General features: G+C 44.6%; 1 protein-coding gene across 4 annotated transcripts in view; it reads left to right on the top strand.

The window, feature by feature from the left end:
• Nucleotides 1-4171: 4171 nt before the first annotated feature.
• Nucleotides 4172-19893, top strand: part of TSHZ2 (teashirt zinc finger homeobox 2) — a 211220-nt gene continuing 195498 nt past the window's right edge. For 2 of the 4 annotated variants that reach the window (XR_009488778.1, XM_059862949.1), the window contains exon 1: nt 16680-17218. Coding sequence is in view for 3 of the 4 variants with exons in the window: in XM_059862949.1 (XP_059718932.1) it covers nt 17170-17218 (49 nt within the window). In the remaining variant the exon portion in view is untranslated. Of the gene's footprint in view, nt 4962-16679; nt 17219-19893 lie in introns of those variants that run through there. The other 2 variants (XM_059862952.1, XM_059862950.1) reach the window with 2 other exon arrangements.

Raw genomic sequence — 19893 nt, 5'->3', positions numbered from 1 at the left:
GGGCTGCACTGAATCAGGAGCTCTCCGTGAGTCAATGGTGTCATGCTGCTGCAGAAAGGGCAGGTGTCAAACTGGGACATGTAAACAGCAGTGTCATGTGTTAGACATGTGAAGGAATCCCACTCGCTGCTGGGGAGGTGGAAAACACAATCCAGCAGTCAGGCTTTGGCACTGCACCTCAAATCATATGTTGTCCAGCCATGGAGCAGGGAAATGAGGGCCAGGGAGTGCGATGTGCAAGGGATGGCTGAAGAAGTGGGGATGGTTTGGGGAGTGGGGGTAACCTGTCTGCAAAGATGTTAAAAGCTGCCTCAGAGAGGAAGGGAAGAAACTGTTCTCCACTTTATTTGAGAAGGCCCCCCAAAAAAAACAGATTTCCAGCAGTGGGATGAATTTTCCCATGGTAAAGCCACTGGAAGAGGTTGCCCAGAGGAGTTGTTGAATCTGCACGGCGTTGGTCAAATGTGCCTCAGTGCAATGAGCACAGTTAAAGCTGTTCCTAGGCAGGGACTGCAACAGATCTACAGGGTCCTCTATTTTCCCTAAAGAATCCTCAGTCTGTCCTCAAGTTGATTCTTTCAAAATCGTTGTAACCCAAATCCTTTTTAAAATAATTTTCCTCCAATAATTCTAAAAAGAAAGAAGTAAACACTGAGGCTGACAATGTCATTAACTGGCAATACTGAAAATTATTTATTTATCAAATCAAACATTTCTAACCCTTTCTTTGTTTGCAGGACTTACCAGAATTTTCACTGTTTCATTCTCTACAGTGGTAGGGAAAGCGTGAAAGGGGCCGCCAACACTGTGAATTTCATTCAAGAGGAGTTGTGTACCTACATATATATAACTTCTAGAAGGAAAAAAAGGAGGGAAAGAAAACAATCCCCACGTTTAATTACCAGCAGAAAAGTCACTGAAAGAAAGATGGACAACAAAAACAAGTGAGATAAAACCCTGCAAGTCACAGGGCTGAGCTTGTTGTGACTACACGGATGGGAACTGTTATCAGAGTCAGGTACACAGAGAGCATTTGGCCCTTTATTGCACACGGTGTGGCTGTAAACTTTCCTGTAAGGCACAACAACTCACACACATTAAGCTGAAAAATCAGACCCAAACCAGCCCAAACTGCAGCAAGAGAGGATTTTCACAATCCCAGGTCACACTGTTGCTCCATGTAATCTGCACCTAACCAAGAAATTGAAAATCCTCTAAGAACATACCTACTTGATTGTATATTGCTATATTTGGGGGGAAAAAATCCTTCTGGATCCCAGTGGGGAATTCAGCTCATGCCCTGAAGCATGAGGTTTGATTACTCTTTTTTGAACATGCATAACTGCCATTGCTATTACTGGTCATAACATTTTGTCAGGAAAGAGAAATATTATTCTGCAATGTAATAAAAATAGATAAAATTCAATATAGCTTCAGAATCATTTGCTGCATTTCCAAAGTAAACATTAAGCACCCATTGAGATTATTCCATTGGATAAGCCAAGGAAGCCTCCCGTGCTATCTGTTCATTTTATTATCTCTAATTTTCAAGAGTGCAAAAATGCTTTCAGTAAATATTATGGGTTCTTCCTGTGCTAAAAGAGATGCTAAATGACCTTCACCAAGTTTGTTATAAATAACAGGAGCAGGGAGCACACACACGCTGGGTAGTTCCAGCTCTATTCAAACCTATCAGCCAATTCTGACCAGTGGATAAAAATGGACACCAGACTCTGCTTGCTTTTTTTCCCCCTTCTTCATAATCCCAGCCCAGTTCCCTCTTGAAAGGCATTCTGTTCTGTCAGCCATAATGGCATCTGCTGGTGGAGACAGGAAGCCATAAATCTGTAGGGTTCCTCTCGACCAAGCCTTGTTAATGCTCCCATTTATCACCGAGGATAGGGTGCCATCTCACTCCTGCTCCACTCACAAGTCCATCTTCTCAATCCCCTTTCCCCAAGGAGTAACCATTTAGAACAGTGACTTTCTCATCTTGCACGTGGAGGCTGCGAGCGGCACCAATACAAATCCCGTCCCAGCGAGCACGTTTGGATGGGAGCCACGGCTCTGGAGAACAATAGCTGTCCTCTGATCCCAGAGCACTCCGAGCTGCTGCCCTGCCTGAGCCACAGCTCCTGGCTCTGCAACTTACACGGGAGCAGCACAGGCAGAGGTTCAAACAGCACAGGACTCTGTTGTTTGCCACCCACATCATGCCCCAAGGTCTGGGAGAAATCTTGCTAAAACATCACTGAGTTAAACAGCATTTAATCCTTCACAATAAACAATCTACTGGAGGTGCAGCACCTTTCTGAGCACACGGGGAAGACAGGAAACAGAACACCAGCCAGAGGTATCTGCAGTTTTCTGATTTGGGAACCAACATGCAGAAGCTCAAAATCTCAAATCAAGACACACAGAACATGAAGGGAAAATTTTATTTTGCCACGCTGTGCTGAACTGCCTGATGCAGGTCTAGGCTGCACTTTCCAAGGCAGGTAGTGTGTCATTGCTCCTCATCCCAGGGCAGGGATAATTGTCCCACTGCTGTGGCCCCTCCTGGCCCTGTGTTTACACCTGCCTGGACTGGAGACAAAGTGGAAATCCCTGGTGTGCACCAGCAGGGTTTTACACCTGCTGCACACAGGTACCAGATATCCCCACAATTCCCACTGATTTGAGCAGAGCTGTTCACTCCCGGGTGAGTTATGCCAGGCAGAAGTGAAAAAATTGGTGTTTTATAGTAGTGTTTTCCTATTTTATCTTTCAAACAAAGCATTTGCTCGCACCAGTAAATACTTTGCTATTGCATATAAAAATTGCTGGAGTTCGTACAGGGAAGGCCATCAAATAATTAGGGGTTAGGGGGACACTTTCATAAACACAGGTGGTGTTGAACACAAAGGTCACTTGGGGGGCTGCAGGCCTGTGCCTTGCAGATGGCCCAGTGACACTGGATGCAACACAGTGGCTCTTGCTGATGCTTTGTACCTGACAGATATATTAAATATATTTATATTTATATTTGTCATTATATTTATTTTTATTTTTATATTTGAGAGGGATGTAAATTATTCGTATTAAACCCAACAGTTTCATAAGGAAGAGTCAAATGTCAAAACAGAAAAAAAAAAAAGTAAAAACAGTTCTACAGCAACCTCTTGGTTTAAGATATGGAGTATCAGAAAAGCTACTTTTAGGAGGTCTTATACAAATTATAGCTGAATACATAGAAATTAGTCTAGCCTTTCAATCCCAAATCACATTTAAACCCTCAAGGTGTTCATAGCAGCTGAAGGAAAAGCTGATGAATGGACCTGACTCTCCCTAAATCCAGGTGCCAGACAGAATTCGGGGACGAGAGGGGTTTCACCCAAGCTTCACCAAACTTCAATGTCCAGTCCTCTGATCCCTTCGTGTTCCTACGGCTGGGACACCTCAGGGTGCAGAGTGACACCCTGGGCAGGGAAGGGACCTGGTCACCAGCCCCGGGCTATCCACAGGCGGGAGGGAGCACCTGGGGGAGTATCTCCCGGTCCCCAGCTCTGGGCACACCTGAGGGAGAATCACCCTGTCCCCAGCCTCGGGCACACCTGGGGGAGCATCCCCCGGCCGCCAGCCCCGGGCACACCTGAGGAGGGCCCCGGTGACCCGGCAGCCGCGGGCAGCCCAGCGGCAGAGCGCACCCGGCCGCCCGGCGGGATCCTTGCTGCAAATCCCTCTTTTCCCCTGGACCCGCCCTGTCTCGGGTGGAGGGCGCGGAGCGCCCCGGCCCCGGCTGCCCGCAGCGCCCTCCCTTGGGAAGCGCATCCTGCGGGGCCGGGGGTGAGCCCGGGGTGGTCCCGCGTGGGGAGGGGACGGCCCCGCGGCGGGGGTGGTCCCGCACACGGAGGGGATGGTCCCGCATCGGGGGGTGGTCCCGTACGGGGGGTGTCCCCGCGTGGGGAGGGGGTGTGAGGAGGGGGTGTCCCCGCGTGGGGAGGGGGTGTGAGGAGGGGATGTCCCCGCGTGGGGAGCGGTGTCCCCGCGGGGCCGGCGGGGCGGCGGCGGGCGCGGTGCCGGCGCCCTGTCTCTTTAATGAACGGCTCTGCCGCCCGGCTGCGCGGAGTAAATTTCCTCCTGTCATCGGGTCGCGGAGGAGGAGTTTGTTAATGTTCAGTTTGCTCGGCGGATCGATGTTCGCTGGCATCGCCTCGCCCTGCCTGTGTGTGCGTGTGCGCGCGTGTGTGTGCGGGGCGCGCGTGTGTGTGTGTGTGAGCGCGTGTGCGCGCGTGTGCCCGCGCCGGGGGTGCGTGTGCGCGCGTGTGTGTGCGGATCCCACATTTCCTCCCATCCCGAGCCTCCCTGTCCGCTCCCATATCACTCACTGCCTGGCATCTGACAGCACGGAACCTGCGGCGCTCCGCGCACACACACGCACGCACACACACACACCGCGCACACCCGGGCACCGCTCCGCCATACGGCTCTGCGAGGAGGAGGAGGACAGGACAGGGAAGGGAGGAAGCAGCCAGCCCCACAGTCTCTCCAGAGCTGCCTTTTTAATATATACAGATCTATTTTGTTATTTATTTATTACCGTTCTCTGGCACTGTGGGCGCCTTTCATTTGCTCCTGAGCTTGGATGTTTGAATCAAAGCAAAGCAAGTGTTGCAACAGTTAAAAAAAAAAAAAAAAAGCCAACCAAAAAAAAAAAAAAAAAAAAGGGAGAGAGAGAGAGAGAGAGAGAAAGAAAGAAACCTAGATCTCTAAAATAAAATAAAAACCAAACAGGTTCCTATCAGTGAAGTGGAAAGGAGGGGGGCAGGGGAGGCTTGAGGGGGGTGCTGGGGAAGCAGCTGAGAGGCAGAGGAACACGGCTCAGGAGCGTCTCAGGGCTCTCGGATCTGGGGACAGAAGTGAGATTGGAGAAAGTAGAGCGATGCCAAGGAGGAAACAGCAAGCACCCAAACGGGCTGCAGGTAAGGAGAAGCCATCCACTTACACAGCCTCTGTCTCTCCGCTCCTACCACTCCTTCCCCCCATCTTTATTATTATTTAGGGTCACCCTTGCTTTTCCGGGATGGATCTTTATTTATTTATCCCCCCTCCCCCTCCCTTTCCCTCCGTAAGTCTGAGGAGCCAGTTTCATTCCTTATTGCCAAGATTTTGCTCTGCCGCGGGCTGTCCGCTCGCCCTCCGCCGCTGCCCCCGGCTCGCCGCCGCTCCCCGCTGCCGCTGCCCGGCCGAAACTTTTCCCCCCAACTTTCTTCCCCCGGCCCCCTTCTCCCCCTGCCCGAACCGAAAGCAGTCCGGCTTCCCTTCGCTTTTCGCTTTAAGATAGATTTTTTTTATTTTTCCCCCTCCTTTCTGGTTCTCCCCCCTCCCGGTGGCTTTCGCTTTGGATCCGTGTGTTTCGCGAAGTGGGTCGGGGTGTTTAATCTTTTATTTCGCCGTATTTCTGGTGGCAGTTCTGGCCGGGTGTGTGTGTGAGAGAGCGCTGTGTGTGCCTGAAATAGTACAGGGACTCTCTCTGCTGATGAACCCGGTGGGGAAGTTCAGCCTTTGATCATCAGTGGTGAAAATTGCAACAGGAAATAAAATGAAACGTTCTGACTGTTAGAAGACAATCCACATTTTCAAATCAAATCCTTCTTTTGTTTCGTAGCCGAGTTTATATATTTGCACATGCCAAGTGGTTTTGCAATTTATTATTTTTTTCTTAACAGAAGAAAATAGTTTGCAACTTTGGAAGTGTTTTGTTTGTCATTGTAGGGTGTTCTTTTTCTCTTGGGGGCCAAGAAAAAGAAACAGACGAGTGGGTCTGTATAGTAAATCTTTTCAAAGAGTTTTCTTTCAGGCTCCTTAATTGCTTTTTATTTTTTTTTTAATAGTGTGGTGGGGTTTTGTTTCTGGGAAGCGCAATATGGAAGTTCATTTTTCTTCTGCCAGACCCACCCACTGAAAAATCAGCTTTCCAGTTGATTGCCAGCTTTGATTTGACATTTGATTGATCACCTGTCATCTTGCTGCCTTTGATCTATTCATTCTTGATATATATCAATAAATCACTCACCATGGTAACCCAAGTGCCAATGACGTAAGGCTTGCCCTCTAGATTCTCTTAGCCAGACATGCACAATTATTATCTTGTTTGGCTTTTAATGTAGGCGGGTTTTTTCCCTTCTTTTTTCCCTTTGTGTCCTTCCTCGGATTAGTTCTTTAAAGAAAACTCATATTTGATGTCTCCAGTTCAAAAATTGTCCCTCGCCCTTGTGAATATTTCCTGGGTGTAGCACAGCAAATGTGGGACAAAACGCACGGGCAAGTTTAGTGGCACACTTGAATAAACTTTGTGAAGTAGTGCTTGGGATCCACGCAGGGGGAAATGTCACCCCAGAGAAACTGGGACACGCAGAACTTTCATCAACTCTCAGCTCTGGCTGCATTTCCTTGGGTGCAGGACAATGGGCTGCAGGCAGAAGCTTTTGGGACGTGCCCAGTGAAGGTACCTCTGCAGGCTGGGATTCCTGGCAGGCAAAGATCCCAATTTACGGTGATCGCTATAAATAACAGCTCCCCTAGAAATACACATGTTTATAAAATATATAAATATAAAAATATATATATATATATATATGCATTCCGGAGGCCTCTGCTGTCAGAGCCGCTGTTATTATTTTCTTCTCCAAGAGGTTTGATCTGAATAAGGCATTCACATTTTCAACTTGCAGGATAAATAAATAGCTGGTTTTTCATGGATGCTGATCGGCACAGTGACAGTGCTGGAACTGCTCCTTTTTTCTCTCTGTCAGGAACATGAGGCTTCATTTTATTTGGGTTTCAAAGTAGAATTTTCACTTGGAATGTGTGTAGTATCTTTTCGTGGCAGGGGCACGGTGTTCTTTTTTAGAAACATAGGATACAGTAAGTAAATTTTTGCGAGCAAAGCCCGTGCTGTTGTTTCCCGGGATTTCCCTGCTGAGATACAGTAAGAGATGTTTTTATCCAGGATCCTACAGCATTTTTAAGATCTTAGTGACAAGGGAGAAACTCGTATGACCACAAGTAGATCTCTCCTTTCTCATTCTCATTATAAAATGTGCATTGCTCTTCAGTGGTGCATTTCTTTGATTAGATTTCTCTTCAGATCAATGTTGTTTCAGGTGAGCAAAATCCTGCAAATGCAGTCCAGTTTCAGCCAGCAGAACTATTTGAAGTAGGTTTATACATTTGCAATAGTTCTCCTGCTTTGAAGTTGTATTTGTCTGTTTGTGGGGGGTAGGGGGGAGTTTCAAAGAGCAGACGTGCCTGTTGTATATAGTTCTTAAAACTGACTTTCATTTTCAGGGATAATACTGAGGTTCTGTTTTGTATGGTGAAAAATACCTCAAAGTGACAGGAGACAGACTGTGCAATAAGAAATGTATCTCTCATCAAGGCTGATAGCAAAGCTCCTTAGTCCTTTTATTTAAAGGAGTTAATACATTATATATTACTTAATTTTCACTTTTATTTATTTTTAGTTGCACAAGTTCAAAGGTATCAGTTGCACTGCATTTTGTCTTGATGGCAGCAGAGATATTGAAGAGAAGTTTGCAACTTTTAATTTCTTCAGATAGTTCACCTCCAAAGGAAGAAAAATGATAAGCCTTATGATTCTGGACATGCCTGCTTTTGTCATTGCTTAAAATTAAATACTATGCACAACTGTAAATAATTACTGCCATGCACTGACTTTGAAAGCAGGTTTCGAGTTTGATTAATGAATAATGTAAAGGTTAGAGAGAACCAGCGAGTGAATCAGAAGTGAGGTCCTGCTGTTAGATGAAAATCTATCTAGAGAAATATACATGGCAATTTTGTCCTTTTCTATTATTAATTTTAAGCCTTGTATTCCTAAGAAATATATTCCAGAGCATTGTAATGAAACAAGGGAGTGTAATTGGATAAATGGGGCACTATTTATGTGTGATGATGGGGATTTCTGCTCTCCGATTACACTTTTAGAGCCACTTTATTTCACATCAACACCGAGACGATGATCTTTGCAGGAATCTTTCCTGAATCACCCTTGCGTTTTGAGAGCCTCACTGCCAAGTCGATAGTTCTTGAGGCAGAGAGTTGCAGCTCTTTCCATCAGAGCCTGCTTTAGGATGGGACCTGTGTCTGCAGTAAGCAGCCCGTGTGTGTTGGGGCTCTCACCCCAGGGCACCACAAAGGGCTCTGCAAACGGGCCCGATTCTTCCCCGCTCAGGTGCAAATCAAACATCGCTGCCCTGAAGCATCACTGAGTTCTGACTGCTCCTGTGAGCAAGAGGAGGCTCAGGCCCACAAAGCCCTTCATCCTTCAGCAAAATGCAGCCAGGTCTGGGGCAAAAGTCTCGTAACGATTCCATAACAAATGGTAATATATTAACAGAAGGGTGGAAAAAGGGTGGAAGCAAAGCAGAATTGCTATTCAGATTTTATTCCTAGGGGTATGAAATAGCTTTCAAACACAATTTCACTGGATTAAACTCTCCTTTCCCCTGCAGCTTGTTTAAATGTGCATATTTTATTTTGTGATCATGAATTGGTAGTTTGCTTTTTTAAAGCCTGCAAAGAGGAATCTGGACTTAATGCCCTTTGCGGGTGAAATTTTATATTTCTTCTTTTCTTTCTCTCTCAGCCCTGACAGACTAGCTAACAACCAAAGCTGGGGAGAAGTACAGCAGAAGCAGGTCTCAGGCACATTTATTCTGTTTATTGGAGCTGTAGAATAACACGGGTTTGTTTTTGGAAGAGTCCTCATAGAGCAGCAAGCAGAAGATGGTGAGCAGGGAGTTCTTTAAAGCTGCATCTTGCACCTTAGTAGGAAAGGTTATTTAAACCAGAATTGTATTTAGAACGTGAAATTCTGCTTGTGCAGGGAGCAGAGTAAAATACCAGCAAGGCTTGCTCCCTGTATTTCTATGGTGAAAGGCAGCCAGATATCTCTATAAATGTATCCAGGAGCACTGTGGCTGTTCCAGGATTGTTTGTATCCTTTATAACAGGGGCAATGGCAGCAGATTCCAAGGAAGCAGTGCTGAATGAAACTGTAGAAATGGCAGCACTGTTTTGTTTCAACATCCTCCAGAAAAGCAACTGCACATCAAAACCACCTAAACAGTTCATGCCTCAGAACCCTTCACTTACAGTGCACATCACCATGCTGACAGATGACAAAAAGGCCAAGGTGTTCACAAACAAGAGGAGCCTTTAAATCCTGGCTAATTAAATATCTTCAAAAATAGGTACTTTTGCAACTAAAGAGGCACCAAAATTAGTCGCCATCTGCGTTAAATTCTGCAGTCGGCTCCTAAGCCCAAAGCTGCTCGGAAATTTTTTTCCCCGTGTCAGAACTCAGGCCTGAACGGGACAATTTGAAATCACGCTCATTTTAGTGCCTATTTCCCTATTTCAATTTTCCTCACATTTATCCCAGCCCAGTATCTCCCCTCTATCTGAAGAGCGGGGCGCACCCAGAGTTCAGCCCCCGTGACTGGGAAACAAAAGACATTTCCATCAGCAAATGACACAATTTTACAGCACTTTTGAAAGCGTGTCCATTGTCAGAAATTCTAGTGCATAACTGCTCTCCCTCCTCCGTGCTCTCTGAGAAGCCCATTTTCTCCAAACCGGCAGCATTTTGGAAATTTCCTCCCGGAGCTTTCTCCTGATTTTTGCTCTCATTTTCAGCACCCACCTCAAGGAGCTTTCTCCCCTAGCAGAGGTCCCTGGAGTCCCTCGGTAGCACAGGGCCAGGGTGAGCTTTTCTGCCGTCATTTCCCTTCCCATCCCGATGAGGACATCACTCCCAGAGAGCAACTCCAGACTCGCGGAGAAAAAAAAGCTGTCAGTTGCTGTGGCTGCAATTCCCAACTTAGCAGCAGCAGAGGGAATGGAACTGTACTCTATCAATTACAGTTGGAACCAGAGGCTAAACACTTATTGTGTTAAGCTATTGTGCAGATCTTAAGAGCTCAAATGTAAAAAAAATATCATGTCAGCTGGTGGAGGGGAGAATAAGGCCTGGTTCTTCCACTGGATGACGTATTATTAGCAAAGGCAAAGTGAAATTATTCAAATTCTGTTTAATGCTTCTCGGGTTGAGATGTGTGTGCCACATTCTGCCTTAAAAAGGTGGGATCCTACAGACTTTGCTGCTAGAATAAGCCTTTGTTTTTCCCTCTTCTCAGCAAAATGAAAATATTTGTGAAGTTTTACCTCCAAAGCTTGCTCACGCAGGCAGAGAGACATTTTCATTTGTCTCCCAATCTGATACAGGAGCCAAGTGGAACCGCATTACACTCCGAGCTGAAATCTTCCATTTCATTCATGCAAGAGCAGGGATTTTTCATTACCTATTTAATTACAATCATTTACATGAGAGTGGGCCCAGTTCAGCAGCTCTTACTCAGCACTTTGCTTCAGTGGGTGACTGGCCTGTGGAAGGACTGTCTGTGTAAGGCTGGGCTGTCCAGCTACAAAATTCAATATATATGTTCCTGGGGAAGCATTCTGCTTCTGAAGAGGGACCAGATTCTTCCATTAAGCTTTAAATCCAGGGCCACTTCTGCTTGGAACTTCTGTTCCTAATGCTTGTGAGCTATTCTTTCCTGAAGGCTGGATGACTGAGATATTCTGCTTGCTCGGCCAACTTCCCTCTCAGTCACGTTTCCGTGCTCTGTGTTAATTACTGAGCACTGGTCCTGGGTACCAGGAGGTGAGATGGGCTTTTAAAAAAACCTTTTTTAAGGCACGGTGTTCATGTTGTGCACAGGGGCGGCAGCTCTCGAGAAAATGCTTGAAAATGGGGTTGCAAATCCAAAGCCTGAAAGTTCCATGTGCTTTTAGGGGCTAAAAGCAGTTATTTCTCATTAAGGTGGCTTCTCACTTGAGGCTGTTGGCACAGAGTAATTTTTACGGTGTTATAATAACGGCTTCTGCAACTCAGAAGTACCTTGACAGCAAACCCTGTATTTTTTAAGGTTTCAAGGAGAAAAGCATCACAGAAGCACAGTGTTTCCCATTAGATTTACACATCCCTCTTCAACTGTTGCTGGCTTTTCATCCATTACCTTGTGAGCTTTCTCAGGCAAAAAAAAAGAAGTGGAAAAACTGGTCTTCTGATCTAATTGTTGCATTAAGTGTTTCATTTAGAAAAATGAAGAGAATCTTTGTTTCCCTAAAAGAAATGTTTTCCCCCTTTGCCCTAGGAAAAAGAAAGGCACAACAATAGCTTCAAAATGACAGGATCTGATTGTGAAAAATACAGAGTTTCTAACGTGCAGCGCCTGATGGTCCCAAGTACTGGTAAAATTCCACAGTTAAATAGAACAAACAGTCCTAAATGTCTGAGAAACGGATCCTTTTCAGGCATGCACACATCCATACCTGCAAGGAGAGGAGAAAAGTGCCTGTCTGGGAGAGGGATGCACCTGGAGAGCTCCGTTGTTCAGAGCAGGTTTTGATTATTGCACCAATCTTTGCTCAAATGTTAGAACTATGCTGTTAGCAGTGGTGTCCCCTGAAAGTCCTTTGTTAAGGTTTATTTTCTTCAAACCTCCAGCTTCTGGAGTCTGATGATGATAATGCAAGTGCCCAATACGCATTTTAAAAGGAAATTTATTTCAAACTGCTCGCTCTGGAGAGGAACTTGAAAACAAGCAGGCTGGAAGTTCTTTTGCAGGAGAAAAATGCCTTGATTCTCAGAGGGACTGGTTTTAACTTCCCATCGTTTTCAGCCAGTCCCAAGATTTTTGAGGTTGCGCTTTGTGCTTTTTGAATAAACAAGGTTGGCAGTATTGCTTTTGCCTGATTCTGGTGATGAACTGGTGTGTGTGTGTCTGGGTGTATAATTATAGACATACACACACATAATATCAGTAAACAAAATTCTGAACGTAATGACGGAGTGGAGCTGTGTGAATTGGAGCTCTGGCTTTGTGTTGCCATAAACAAAGCAGTTCTGAGAGCTCAGACCATCGGTTCTTGAGGAGTGACTTTCAATTGAAGTTTCCTGGAGATTGCTTTTAGTGGCAATTAAATCTAGAAAGTTAATAGGCAGCAACTGCTCTTTATAGGATAAATACTACAAGGAATGCACAGCCTACCTTTTTGCCAGATATAATCAGGCTGAACTTTATTGAAAAAAAATTTACAACTAGCAACATTAATGCTGTATTTTTATTGTATTAATGCAAATGAGATGCTGACTTCGTTCTTTCATCTCCATGGCTTGTATCTATTAGAGCTGTATCTTATTCCTTTCTGTGTCTTTTCTCCCTGTGTTCTGTAAACTGCTCTCCTCTAATGATACTGAGGCTCATTAAAGTTACTCCCAATGCTAAAGAGACTCTGGGAAACATCCTGAGCTCTGGATGGCTGTGGAAAAGCACAACTACCGAGGAGATGGGGAAAACTAATCCAGATCAAGCCTTGCATTCCCACTTTGGGAAACCTTTAAAACTGATGGGTCAAACAGGAAGAAAAAGCTCACAGGAAGAACTGTGTGCTGCAAAGAACAGGTCATTTTCAACTCACAGCCCTACCTGACAAAGATAAAAAGCAATAAAGTTTTAAGGAGCTCGCTGGCTCTTCCTGCATCTCTCTCAAAAGACTCATTTAATTGAAAAGCCTGTTGTGCCTGTTTTTATGCATGTAAAACAGAAAAGGGGTAATTTTGCACAGGGCCTGATATTCCAGCACAATATAATTGGAACTCTTCCTGCCTGCTTTTTAAGTCTCTCTGTTCATATAAAATTAAGACCCACTTATCTTAAATTGTAGTAAATCTCATCCGATATTGCTTTCATAACTTAAAAAAGGCTGTTACATATTCCCAAAGCAACTTTGCTGAAGTGATATTGGGTCTGTTTATGTGGAATCGGTGCAGAATTCCTATTGAAAAAAGGAGCAGCTTACAGTTCCTGTTTTTAATGAAAATAATTAAATTCTCTAGAATACCTTGATAGCTCAGATTTATTTTTTTTCCTAGTGAAACTCTGCTTAGAGGAGATTGGAATGAAAATCTGCACATTGTGGTTTGTGTGTGCAGACAACAACCTTATTTCTATCACTCACCCTGCACTGGGACAGAAGTAATTTCTATTTTTCATAGAGAGATTTTACTCTGAATTTTCCATAGATAAATTTTTTTTTTGTGTGAATTGCACGGCGAATCACCAGCACGATTTATAAGGTCTGCAATTTTCTTTGTACATATAGGAAGAACTCATTTGCTTCCCACAGGGTGAGTGGACTTCACAGGAAAGCGCTGGGTCTTTTATGATTTTATGTTTCGTATTGAAGAAACCTTGTGCCAGCTGCTGTATTGCTCTACCAAAATTATTTTTTTATGTGTTTTTCAGCCATGTCGTGCCATACATAAGCACAGTACAAGTAGCATTAAATTAACCCGTGAAAGGAGAAAGAAGCTAAGTAGTTATCTTGATCATCTGTAGCATTAAATGCTAAAAAATTAAAAGCTTTCCAGTGCTTTTGATTAGCTGCCCGGATCCTGCTTTTATTTGTGTCCTTTGTTAGGCAGTGGAGCAATATTTTTTCACACTTAGCACCTTTCTTCTGCGGATTTCTTGCTGATACTCCTCAGAATAACCCCAGAGATGTGGAATATTTCCCCTCAGCTGTACAGAAAGGGGAATTGAACCCGGGAGGTTTTACCTGATTTGCTCAAGATCAAGCAGCGTTTGCTCCCAATTCCCTGCTCGAGGTACTAGATCACATTTCTATCATCAGAGCATTTCCAGGAGGGAAGTCTGGGCTGGAAGCTCAAGGCATCCCTGCCCTGGGCTGGGGGAGAAGAGGGACCAGACTGGCTGGGACCCTGGGGAAGGTGGAAATGCAGTTTCATCCCTCCTGTGCAATTCCCTGTGGTGGTGGAAGAGGCACTTTGCTCACAGCCAGGAGCTCCCAAAAATAGGAGGGCTCATGGTTTGAGAGAGCAGAGCTCTGTTAATTCTACCAAGCCAGGGGAGCTTGACTAAGCAACAGTTTTAGACAGAATAATCGAGTTTTCTACATTCTGGTTTTTGGTCAGTGCTAAGTTTCAGGACCAGAGAATTTGGTTCCTGTTACTTTTCTTCCCATAAACTTTTCTGCATTTCTTTGGAGAGCTTGATGTGACTGTCATTGCCCTGAGAAATATGTAAAACTTGGTGTAATTGCAGCTGAACAGGCCATATGCATTTTCCTCCAACCAGACTGCCAGAGGAGGTTGGAATTCTCTGGTGATAGAGCTGGAGGCTCAGCTTGCAGTCCTAGGGGGTTGAAATCCTTACATGGGCAGCTAAAGAGAGACCTGAATTTTCAAAAGCCTTTAGCACCAAATTCCTATGGACCCCTCAGTTCCCTCTCTTGTGTAAACTGGAATTGGGCCTCAATCAAGGGCACTTTTATGTTGTCTCCCTGGACTGGAGATGTATGTATTGCCTACAGAAGAAATATGGTGCAGGTAATAGCCTCTGGATTCATTAAGGGTTGTTTATGTTTATTTTCACACCATATTACCTCTCAGCAATGGTTGTTTCAGCCATTATATTGACAGGAACTCTGAATAAATCTTAGGTAATATGGGGCTGATCTGCCTTACCTGGGAGACCACCTGCTACCCTCTTGAGCAGAGGTGCTGAATCACCAGGTAGGGCTTTCTCCTCCAGAGCTGGGGACTTGGGAGGCTCTCCCGTGGCTCCTTTTCATGTGGAAATTAATACTTGCCTCTATTTCTGAATAGTAGGTTATTAGAGTTCATATGCAAATTCCCAGGATGGGAATTTGTCTCTTGTTGATAATTGATATAATAATATATATTTTTAGTGGTCCAAAGTCCTTGAGCTCGAGCCTTGTATATGTAATTTATGTTTATTTCTTACTGTTATTAACTGTAATTTAGTTGTTGGCGCCTTTCATTGCCTTAGATTGAAGGGAATGTCTCTCCCCATTGCCCCTCCATAAACAATGCCCTCTCAGGGTTCCTTCTCCTGTATCCTTGCCCAGACATTTCCTAGCCTGTCAAATACTGTCATTTTATTCCTTACAGATCATTCTCAGTACGTCTCCTGTTGCACACACAAATAAGGAACAAATGCAATCAGGATGCATCATCGTTTAGCATAACAAATAAAAGCCGATCTGTGCAGATTTGCCTTAAAGTGTCTCTTAATATGTATTGTCAAAATGTCTGAAGATGTCTCTAACTCGTAAGAGTTTAATTATTTGTGACAATTAAACTAATATTCAGAGCAGGGGAAAAAAAATTAAGGGATTAAATATTTTCTCTTGTCAAAAGCTAACAAAACATCACCTGGCAGAGCAAACTCTTTAAATTTTGTGTTTCAAAATTTAAAAAAGAAAGGAAAAAGCACCAGAACAAAATTACAGGGCCTGGATTTGGTATGGAATTTGAGGAAACTGTATTTTTAAAACTAGACCAAAATGTAAAGGCACATCATTAAAGTATATATCAGTAATGAGCAGCTGAATACTTGGTGATTAAAAAGAGTTTCTATCAATTTTTAAGGCAGTGCTGGAATTTATGGCCAAGGGCTGCTCTGCCTGAATCAGGGACTCAGACCTGGGATTTTCAGCCTTGCCTGGTTATTGTTTTACTCGTGCATGAGAAAAAACAGCTCAAATATGACAGCACAAGTCATCAGCCTTTTCTGTGGTTGGAATTACAGATGTATTTTTTTGTTTTGTTTTTTGTCTGAGGAGCTCTTTCTCTGTCTGGGTTGTTCAGACTGGAAAGGCAAGGTGCAATGAATAGTGCAGGGCAAGTAGCCAAGACTGGTGCCCAGGGCTCAGCATCTTCACCTGCCTGGCAGGCCTTGAATGTGGTAAATGTTCAGATGTGTGATAGTAAAAATAGGGGAAAAATAGGGGAAGTCTTGAACAGAACAGAAAACCAGCATAATCCTGGAGAACAGTGTTGTGTGGATGTGGGAGCACTGGAGAGCCCAGGGCATTGCAGGAATAACTTCTGTGTTATGGACTCAACAGTTCTTATAGTCCAGATTGTTTGGGGTTTCCTGTTGAGTAGTTTGATTTCTACTGGTTCTGATGTTTCCAGTGCTGAGCTGCTCGAAGAGACCATTTCCATTATTAAAATCTGTGTTTTCTTTCTTAAAATGTTCTTCCTGTAATTTAGGGTAGGATGTTATTTGGCAAAAAATTAGAAGACGTTCATCAGGGTTTATTTCAAAGCTGTGGGACCACTGAGCTTTCTGGCAGTGACGTGAACATTTTTCAGAGATATCTTCTGCTTTCCCTGAGAAAATCCACCCAAATTTGTCTGACTTATAAAGCCTAAAAGTTGCTGTTGCCAAAGAATTTTTAGAAGGTGACACAGCATTCTCCAACGTGCCATCCCCACCACACATGCTCTGTTCTTGGTTTCTCTTTTTCAATTACATTCCCTTAAAAACCGTTTGAGCTGGGGATAAGTAGGACAGTGGCTGCAGGGGCAGCCATGGGTCCGAGCAGAAGGAGAATGAAGGAAAGGTTCTGTTTGTGTTTAGCTGGAGCACAGGCCTTGAGGGAGGAAGCAGAGAGATTTAGGGAGCAGAACGTGGGCAAGAGGGGCAGAAAGCATAAAATTGTGAAATATCCACTGCAAACAGGGGTAAACTCGTGTGCGTGACTTTATTGCCCGGTCAGTGTAGAGCACCGCAGTGACCGTGAGCTCGTGCCGGGAGCACGTCCGGCAGCTCCTGCCCGGTCAGGCCGGGGTGGGAACCAGTGTGGCTGCACACGTGGGACTCCCTGCTGGCTGTCCCAAAGCCTGTACTCATCCACACCTCACAGACAGAAAGGATGTGTGCAGGAAATCCATCCAGCCCAGCTGGGAACAAACCGTGCCAGGCCGTGCCGGGCTGGCAGCGCCAGGCCTGAGGGGCCGCCATGGCCCGGTAGGCCTGGCGTGCGTGAGGCGGGACCTTCTTCTGTGGGGAAAAATTCAAAAAACCCCCTTAAAATTGGCCAGAGCTGTGACCCCCATGCCAGCTGAATGGCAGAGATGAGATCCCATCCACAGGCACGGCACAGGCAGCTCAGGAAAAGTGCAAAACCCAATGGAAAGGAGGAAAATCCCGATTCCTGGTGTGGGAACGAGAAGATGATGTCGGGCAGGCGCAGGGCTGACCTTGGATGGCAGAGCCAACAGGAGAGTGGAAGAGCTCAGGCAGCACATGGACAGGTTGGTGACCCCATATAGAACGTGTGGCAATGGTACATTTGATATTTTTGATTTATTTGGTGTGTTTGGGAGATGTTGGGGTGTGGGACGGGAGTTGGTCAGTGGCGGCGCCAGGCCTGGCATGGCCAGGGTGGGTCAGGCTGAAGGGAGCGTGGGCACGCTGGGCAGTGAAGCAGCTGTGGTACAAAAGCAGCTCAGAGACAACACAAAGAGTCCTGCCAGGAGTTTCAACCACAGATATCTGTTCAGATAAAAGGCTTGCTAGTCTGAGAGCTCCTCTCTTGCCCCAACATGCCCATGGTGGAGGGCTGGTCCCTGGGTCGCTGTGTGGGTACCTGCCCTGGGCCCCTGGGGCTCTCACTTGGGTTTTACTCAGAGACAGGGGTTTATTTTATTGTATGTTATTTTATTTTATTTCATTTTGTTTGCTGCCCCATGGGAGTTTTTTCGTATAAATCTGATCTTTCTATCTGAAAGGCAGCCACAAAACTCGAATCGGGCTCAGCAGAGCAGGTTGCCTTCAGGTTATTGTACTGGTTTGTGTCACCTCCAGCATTTATGTATTAAATAACTAAAATCCTGAGAATGTTAATCTAGAAAACAGTCATCTCTGCATTACTCTTTTGCTGCTTTGGTGAACTTATTAAAGATTTTACAAACTTGTGATTTGGGTTAAACAAATGTAAATCGTGTGGAGAAAGAGTTGCAGGAAGGCAGAGGAATGTTATGATGCCATCAACATCTGGGTTTCCATTTGTTTGGATTAGGGACATTTTACCTTAATCATTCCCAAACATGTCTGCTAAAATCCCTTCTTTCATTTTTTATCACCTATGAGGTTCAGCCAGGCAGGGTTTCAATTTGTGTGTGTGTGTTAGGGTAAAAGTGTTGAAATTTGTTGTTGCTGTGAGTATATGAACAGTCTCATTTTTATATTAGTCCTCCCTCTTTATAATTGTTTGGAAACATTTTGACTCAGTTAAAATGCACTATTTCCAATATACAAAGTATGAGCAGGGGAGCAAGGGAGCGATTATGAGTTTCTCCAAGGAAATAAGCATCTCTTAGCCATCATCCTGCAACTGGGAAAGTTCTAATACATGACATCTCTGTAATGTAACCTAATAATATTTTTTTTAAAACAGTGATGTAATGGGGAGAGTGACCTGGACTTTGTAAAAGTTCCTCTACTTACTTCAGATTCCCAAGGGCAATGTAACATTCTAGACAGTGTTTTATATGCCCTGATTAAAATGTAACATATTTTTGCATTTCCTGTGCAGTGACCTGTTAGTGCTCATAGACAGAACACTTAAAGAACAGTTACAAGGAGACATTTCCAAATGTGCCTAATACGGGCGAGTTTTTATAACAATCTTATTTCATTTGAAATTGCAGCTACAGCAGGAACCATTCAGACGGCACATTGATTTAACTTTTTAATCCACTGTTTTGCTACGTCAAGTAAAATAAATGTTTGTTTTTAGCTCCCTTTTTTTGCATTGCTAAAACTCGTAACTACTCGCTTTAAGCTTGGGATTCTAAAGGGAGCTACATTATCTGAGATTTAAAGCTTGCTTTTTGTAGCTGCTTTCTCACAACTCCCCCAAGAAAAAAAAATACAAAAGTACAACTTTAGCAAAAAGGGCTTTTATATCTCTATCAATTATAGAAACACCAGCTGCAGTAGATTACAAGTGTGTTTGGCTGATTGTGATGTTGTGTGGGGAAAACTGTCACAAGGAGCTGGATGCTGTTCTCCCCAGCAGCTCTGGGATGTCGCTCAGCTCGGCTCCCTGAGCTCAGCAGCGCTGCTGCCAGGGCTGGGGTGGGCACTGCCAGGCTCTGGATGGAGCACACGTCCTGGAGAAAGGATGGAATGTGGGCACAGGTGTGAACTGTGTGTCACTGTGTGCACGTGCTGCTCTGGAAGCTGGGGCAGAGCGCACACAGACAGACCTGGCCCAGCAGCCTCTGGGGACAGCCACTCCACTCAGTGCTCTTCTGTAATTTTTACATCCAAGATATTTACTTTTACTTTCTTGAAGAAGAAAGTGGGGGGAAAGGCACCACAGAACAAAAATTGTTTGACCAGCCCGTAAAGGTAAAGCAGCTGGAAATCATGGTAAAATAATTACGATATCAAGACAGCAATGCAAGATGGGCAGTTTAGGATATTTGGTGCTGTTGAGCTCAGGAAAAAATTAATGTCTCAACATGTGTGCAGGTCATTATCACTCCACTAAAACCTGGCTACATGGGTAGCAGCCCAAGGGCTCTCAGTTGGTTGTGCCTTGGTTTCTATGTCATTTGTCTTACTGTGCTTTGGTCACTCTGGGAGGACGTGGTTGGGCCCTGGTTTATTTTAACAAAGAGAATCTGACATAGGAAAGTTCCATGTATACTTTACAGTGAAAATGCAATTTTCTATTTTCATTTAATCCCAGGAATGTTGGCATTTTCCAGGCTGTCAAACAAATGAGTGCACTGGAGGACAGTTAGATGTGTCTGTCTAGTTCATCTATCTAATCTACCTCATTTCTAATGTGCCCATCACCATGGTGTCTAGGCAGAAAGTATCTGCCTTGCTTTTGCTTTTCATCTTTATTGGCTGTGGTAACCTAATTGAGTCCTAAGAGCTTTCGGATTCATCTGCAAAAATAATAACAAAAACA

The sequence above is a fragment of the Haemorhous mexicanus genome, chromosome 18, assembly GCF_027477595.1.
Source record: "Haemorhous mexicanus isolate bHaeMex1 chromosome 18, bHaeMex1.pri, whole genome shotgun sequence".
NCBI lineage: Eukaryota > Metazoa > Chordata > Aves > Passeriformes > Fringillidae > Haemorhous > Haemorhous mexicanus.
Note: the sequence above shows the minus strand (reverse complement) of the source record. Positions and strands in the feature narration are given on the sequence as shown.